This window comes from Oenanthe melanoleuca, chromosome 14, assembly GCF_029582105.1.
Source record: "Oenanthe melanoleuca isolate GR-GAL-2019-014 chromosome 14, OMel1.0, whole genome shotgun sequence".
Lineage (NCBI taxonomy): Eukaryota > Metazoa > Chordata > Aves > Passeriformes > Muscicapidae > Oenanthe > Oenanthe melanoleuca.
This window is the reverse complement of record NC_079348.1, coordinates 14,117,667-14,124,304: the sequence shown is the minus strand read 5'-3', so window position 1 is coordinate 14,124,304 and position 6,638 is coordinate 14,117,667. Positions and strand designations below refer to the sequence as shown.

Sequence of the window (6,638 nt, the reverse complement as noted above, 5' to 3'; positions counted from 1 at the left end):
CTGGGGACAAGGGATGGAGGGACAGGACACAGGGAATGGCTCCCACTGGCAGAGGGCAGGGCTGGATGGGATATTGGGAAGGAATTGTTCCCTGGGAGGGTGGGCAGGCCCTGGCACAGGGTGCCCAGAGCAGCTGTGGCTGCCCCTGGATCCCTGGCAGTGCCCAAGGCCAGGCTGGATGGGGCTGGAGCAGCCTGGGACAGTGGGAGGTGTCCCTGGACATGGCAGGGCTGGGCTATAAGGTTCTTTTCCCCCCAGTCCATTCTTAGTCAGCTGTCTGTGCTCACCAGCTGTTGCCCTCCCCTGGAGCAGACAGAAGCAGCAGGCTCTGCTTGCTGAAAAATAAATATTTATTTACATCTGAAAAGAGAGTTAATGTGTAAAATGGTCTTGTGGGGGTTCCATCAATCCAGGACTGTTCCTGTGTGACTCCAGCCTGGTGCAGCCTCTTTGCTTTGTGTGCTGGAGGCAGCTCCTCCCCGGGGCACTGGGAGAGGCTCCCCCAGGCCCTCAGGGGGACCTGGAGGAACTCCTGTGTCCCTGGGGAGGGACCTCTGCAGCATCCCAGCTGCTTCCTCTGGCCTGGAGGGGACTTCTGTGCATGGCAAAGGAAGGAATGTGATGGGGATGAGCTCTGGCAGTGTGTCTGTGTGAGTGAGGGGCTGGGGGTGTCTCCAGCTGCTCTGGGCTCCAGGACAGCACAGGAGCAGCCCTGCTCAAACCACACCACCTCAGCTGCTTCCCTTGCTCCTGGGCTGCACAGGCTGCTTGGCTAGGGCGGGATGATGCTTTGGCACCCCACTGGAAAGCAAACTCCCAGGATTTTAGCCTTTGGCCAGCACTATGGTTCCTGAGCTCCTACCAGGCCTGCAAATCCAGCTTTCCCTCCACAAAGCACGAGGAAGCTGGGCTGGATGCTGAACTGGGATGGGGGAGGTTGGGCTCTGCTCTCAAATCCTTCACTCCCAAGTGATTTTTGAGGCTCCACCCTTGTCTCTGCCCGTGGTGAGGGGGCACCAGGAGGTTTGTGCAGCGAGGAGGGGATGGGTGCTGCCGTTCTGTGCTGGGGAGGAGCTTTCCAGGCTGGCTGTGGATGGCTGGAGCTGTCAGTGCTGCTGGGGTGGGCCTGGGCTAGCACTGGGGGGAACAGGGAAGCCCTGGCTGTGGAGTGACCCAGGGTTTGGGCAGTAGCTCCCATTCCCATGCTGAGGATCAGGCTCCCCCAGGGGTGCCCGGGTGTGTGGGGGTGTCCTGGGGGGGCTGCCAGGTTCACACAGCCCTGCTGAGGGGACAGCCATGCCTGGCCAGAGCCAGGGCTGCCACCTCCCACTTGGGTGACAGCAGGGATGTCCCTTCAGCAGCTGCAGTGTCCCAGCCTGGCCATCCCGGGTGGGCACTGCCCAGCACAGCTTCCTGCAGCCTCCTGCCCTCCAGCCAGGCCCTGTGGCCACGGTGGCCAGCAGCTCCTGTGCCCTGGCTGGTCACCCCTCACTGGGCACAGCACAGCACCGGGTGGTCGAGCTTCCAGAGCTGCCACTTCTTCTTCATCTCGGACTTGACCTGCCACGGAGGGGAGGGAGCAGGGGCTCGTCCTGGCTGTGCCCTCCCTGCAGGCACGGGCTGGCAGCCGGGCAGGAGGTGCCCTGGCAGGGACAGGGACAGGGACGTTACCTCCTTGTTGGCAAAGCAGTACAGCACCGCCACCAGGAAGCCCTGCAGGGAGAGCCAGGAGTGAGCCCCCCTCGCTGTCCCTGTCCTGGGGCTGGGATGGGCTTGGGCTGCCCCCAGGCCATTTCTGGGTGCGTTTGGGGCGAGGCACCATGGCAGCACCGCGCCCTCAGGGCAGAGCGTGGCACAGGCGGTGCCCGGAGCAAGGACTCGTCCCACCGCCACTCACCTGGAAGGAGTTGAGGAAGAGGGTGAAGAACACCTTGATGTAGCGCAGGATGCCTGTGGTCTGCTCGTCGGTGGCGAAGATGAAAACCACCTCGTGGATGCCGAAGAGGGGGATGAGGGTCAGGGTGGCTTTGGCCAGCCTGGGGCACAGCAAGGGCACAGTGAAACCCCCGGTGAATGCCAGGGCGGGCGTTTAAGGGGCAGGGATCCCAGGCTGTCCCGCCCCTCTCCCGGCCCACCTCAGCTTGTAGTCGGCGTAGCCCTTCTGGTTGGCGCGGAGCTTGGCCAGGATCACCTTGAGGATCCGCATGAAGATGAGCAGGTTGATCTGGGAGGGGGAGAGGGCAGGAGCACACAGAGCCCAGCCCTGGCTGTGACACTCAGCCCCTGTGCTGCCCTTCCTCCCCTCCTGCCATCCCAAAATCCTGGCTAGGAAACAGAGGGCAACCCCAGCCCCCTTCTCTGGGGTTCAGCACCCCAGATCCCTTCATCAACTCCCAGAACCAGCAAATTGCTGAACCCCCTGTGCATCTGGCTGCTCCTTGCAGGCCAAACTCTCCCTCCTGGCCTCTGCTGGAAGCTTCCCTGGGGGTCCCAGCCCTGCCCAGGGGCTGAGCTGCTGCTATCCAGACAGTCCCGGGGCTGGCAGCTGTTCCCTACCAGGGAGGCGAGCAGGATGGGGATGCGGATGATCCACCAGTAAGCCATGTTCTCATTGAGAGCCCAGCACCTGCCAGGGAGGCACCGAGAGCAGAACCATCACCCTGAGCTGGGGCACGATGGTCCAAGAGCTTTCCAGTCCCAGCCAGGTGGCTCAGGAACCCTCAGCAGCCTCCCAGCATCCCAGTAGGACCTCCCTCCCTCCATCCATCCATCCATCCATCCATCCATCCATCCATCCATCCATCCATCCATCCCTCCCTCCATTCCCCACTCACTCTGCATTCTCCTTCAGGTACTTGGCAGCCATCCAGGGCACCACGAACACCACGGGGGTCCCTGCAAGTCACACAGCAAACCCTGTAAAACCAAGCACCCTCCTGAGCTGAGAAACCACCCACACACTGAGGGGGGACACCCAGGGTGGCAGAGCCCCCACCCTGCACCCTCCTGGGATGGTTGGGACCACAGTGTCCCCACACTAGCACTGCCCCTGTCCCCCACACCAGCACTGCCCCTGTCCCCCACACCAGCACTGTCCCCATCCCCACCACGTGCCCAGGTGGCTCCTACCCCAGCCCAGGTAGAGGTAGAGCCTGTAGTAATTCTTCTCAGAGAACACAGCCCCGATGAGCAGCTTGTAGAGGTAGACAGCTTCCACCAGGAACCAGTAGTGGTTGGCCAGGATGCAGTACTGCATCAGCACCTGAGCTGCACGGCACCCCAGCGCTGCCTGCCACGGGAGAGCCACCGTGGGGCACCCACAGCTCCCCACAGCCTCCAGCAGCTCCTCTCCTGGGGGATGGGGCTGCACAGGCACCCCCAGACCTCCCCCATCAGGGGCGTGGGTGGCACCAAGGGCTCATCCCTCAGGTGCACAGAGTTCACCCACTGGGGCATGGGCAGCATAGGCACCCCAAAAGTGTGTCCAGCAGGTGGATGGGCACCCCAGGACTGGGGATGATACAACTGTCCCTGAAAAGGGCCCCTGGGATCTCATACCCTGAGACAATGCAACTTTTTCATGAGTAATGCTACCCCCCTACTGAAACCCCTGTTATCATTTAGGATTTCTATTGGTCTTTAACTTTACTAGATGATTGGTCTTTTCTCACCTAGAATCTTAAAGTAATTGGATAGTTCTCAACTTATAATTTGACTGGTTAGAATTCCAATTCCCCTAAAGCCTATAAAAACCACTTGCTGTGCTATGTAACTGGATTTTGCTGGTAGAACCCTTTGAAGAAATAAAGCTGCCTTCAGAACCTCCACAGTGACTCCCAGGATCTCATTCCTGGCCAGCTGAGAAGCTGAATTCTGCTTTGGGGGGCTCCTGGAGCTGTCTGAACCCTGTAGCAGCCTGAAGCTAGAACCATCCTAGCCCAGGCAGCCACACAGGTACCCCAAGACCTCACCCACCAGGTGCATAGGCAACGCTGGCACCCCAAAACTCACCCAGCGGGTCTCTGGGGCTGCCTGGGCACCGACCCCCCCCAGCCTGCCCTGGACGAGGGTCCCCACGCTGCCCCCAGCCCAGCACTTGCCTCGTGGCTCAGCAGAGCCTCCCAGTCAGCCACCTGCAGCAGCTCCACGCCCCAGCGCCGCTCCAGCAGCGCGTCCTTCACCATCACCGAGGTGGCGCGCAGCCCGAAGGAGGCGAACAGGTTGGCGTGGATGTAATTCCTGGTGCAGCGCAGGTTCCTGCGGGAGCGGGGTCAGGCGGGGCACGGCCGGCAGGCAGCGGGGGCGGGGCTGCTGTCCTACCTGCAGACGGTGAGGACGAGCAGGGCGGAGATGAGGGTGAGCAGTGACAGCGAGTAGCCCACGGTGTAGAGCACCTTGAAGCTCACCATGAGGCGGCGGGCGCCTTCCTGCAGGGGAGCACAGCGCCAGGGAGCCGCGGGCTGCGTGCCCAGCCCGGCCAGGCTGCCCCGGCCACCCCGCGGTCCCAGCCAGGCTCCCACCTCCTCAGCGGTGACCTCCAGCTCATCCTCGCACTGCGAGTAGTCCCTCCAGGGCTCGCTGCCGTTCACTGTCACCCACTGGCCGTCGGTGCCACACCTGCGGCTCACCAGCCCGTGTTTCACTGCGGACACGAACGGGCACTGTCCCCCAGGCTGCCCCAAGCCCCTCTCCCGGGATGATGGATCTGACCCCGCTCAGTGCCCGTCCCAGGGCAGGGCAGAGCTGGCTCTGCTCTGAGCCCCAGGATTCCCCTACCCCAGCTCCACTCTTGGGTCTCCCTGTCAGACGAAGGGAGGGGAACCCTGAGAGCCTCTCGAGCCTCTCCACGCCCAGAACGGCTCAGCCCTGGCTTCCAGCTCCGGGATAGCAGGAGGGCATCCTCACCTTTCTCAAACCAGGGCAGGTAGAAGGGGCAGGAGACGTTGACGGCGGTGCCGGGGCTCCCGTCGGGCCAGCAGGCGTACATGTCAAATGTCCTGTTGCAGAAGAGCCCTGCCGGGGGCAGGGACAGGGAAAGCCGACGGTGAGGTGCTGGCGGCACAGACACATCGGGCTCTGCTATCCCTGCATCCCTGAAGGGGCTGATGCCACCTGAAATGGGCCCAGGTGCCCCACACCAGCCTCAGCCCCCCAGGACATCCCAGCCCTGGGTGATGGAGATGTGGAGGTCCTTGTCAGTCCCTTGGCTCACCCTCCGTGGGTGACCAGAGCAGGGGACGCTGGAGGCGGGACAAACCCCAGCCCTGGCTCTGTGCCCCCGAGGCGGGCACGGCCGGCTACCTGCGGGGTAGGGCTCGCTCGCCATCCTCCTCAGGCACTCGTCACGGTAGCGCAGCCACTCCTCGAAGGTTTTCTCCAGCACCTTGGCCTCGCCGGGCTGCAAGCCCAGAGCTGGTCAGAGACCCCAGCGCCCCGAGAGCCCCACGAGCTGCTGCCACCCCGGGGCTGGGCAGGAGCCCCTGGCAGGGGCAGAGCCGGCGGTGCCAGCCCCAGCCCGGCCCTCACCGGCACGGAGGAGAAGAGGCACATCCAGGCGAGCTGGACAAGGCTCCGCAGGAATCCAGCTCCAAGCATGTCCCCGCGCTGCTCCCAGCGCCGGGCACCCCGATCCTGCTGAGAGTGAAGGAACGGGCACGGCTCGGCTCTGCCAGCCGCCCACACCCGGTGCAGACACAGATGTGCTTCTCAAACCAGCAGAGGAGATCCTGGGCGCGTCCTGGGCTGCCACAGCCCCGGGTCACTTCCCCGATGGAGCCCAAACCTCGGGGAGCAGCCAGGGTGTAAACGGCTCACGTCTGGGATGAGCCTGGCCAGCTCCGGCCCCGAGGGGAGCGAACACATCGCGACAGCCACGGGACAGCCCAGTGCCACCGCTGCCACCCAGCAGGTGACTGGCACCCCTGGGCGACCCGGGGAGCGGCTGCAGGGACAGGAGGCGGCGAGACCTCCATGGGATCCCCTGAGCCCCCAGCCAGGCTGGGACCCCCACCCAGCTGCTCTGCCCCGATCCTGCGGCACAGACCCCTCCCAGCCCAGCGGGGCTCGGGGGAGGAGCAGCCCCTTGTCCCGGGGGCTCCCCGCTCCTCCCGGGCTCCCCATCGCTCCAGGCGGGACGATCCCAGCCGGGTCCCCCTCCAGCACGGAGCTCCCGGTTTGTCCCCACCAGGGTCCCCAGGCGGTGCCTGCGGGGGTCCCGGGGCTCCGCGCTTACCCGGCTCGGCGGGAGCGGCAATCCCGGTGTCCGGTGTTCGCGGTATTGGCGGTGCAGCCTCGGCAGTGCCGGCGGTTCTGGCAGCCCGGCTGTTCCCGGTGCTCCCGGTGCTCCCGCGGCACGGGCAGTCCCGGCTCCGCGAGGTGAACGCGGCGCTGACCGAGCGGCGTCTGCGGCGGAGCCGCCTCCTGCCAGAGCCGTGCCCCGACGGGAGGAGGTTTTTGGGGGGGCTTAGGGGGGAGTTCGGGGGTGGCACCGCCTCCCGGGGCTCCGGACGCCCGGTGAGACTCGGGGGTCCCGGCGCCGCTGCCCCGCGCCCGCGGATGGCCCGGGAATCCACAGGGATGGGGGTCCGGGTCAGCCCTGCCGGGGGTCCCTGACTGAGTCACACGGGGATGGGGGTCCA

General features: G+C 64.8%; 1 protein-coding gene across 1 annotated transcript; it reads right to left on the bottom strand.

The window, feature by feature from the left end:
- Positions 1 to 334: 334 nt before the first annotated feature.
- On the bottom strand, positions 335 to 6,419 carry LOC130259286 (glucagon receptor-like). Its single transcript, XM_056503425.1, has 14 exons — positions 6,233 to 6,419; positions 5,527 to 5,634; positions 5,302 to 5,398; positions 4,906 to 5,013; positions 4,521 to 4,642; positions 4,321 to 4,427; positions 4,097 to 4,257; positions 3,130 to 3,285; positions 2,835 to 2,895; positions 2,557 to 2,626; positions 2,136 to 2,224; positions 1,898 to 2,036; positions 1,672 to 1,713; positions 335 to 1,560 (listed from the first exon to the last, which is right to left on the bottom strand). Exons 2-14 carry the CDS (start codon positions 5,593 to 5,595, stop codon positions 1,489 to 1,491), a joined length of 1,293 nt encoding a protein of 430 aa, XP_056359400.1. The 5' UTR covers positions 5,596 to 5,634; positions 6,233 to 6,419; the 3' UTR covers positions 335 to 1,488.
- Between the last annotated feature and the right edge of the window lie 219 nt (positions 6,420 to 6,638).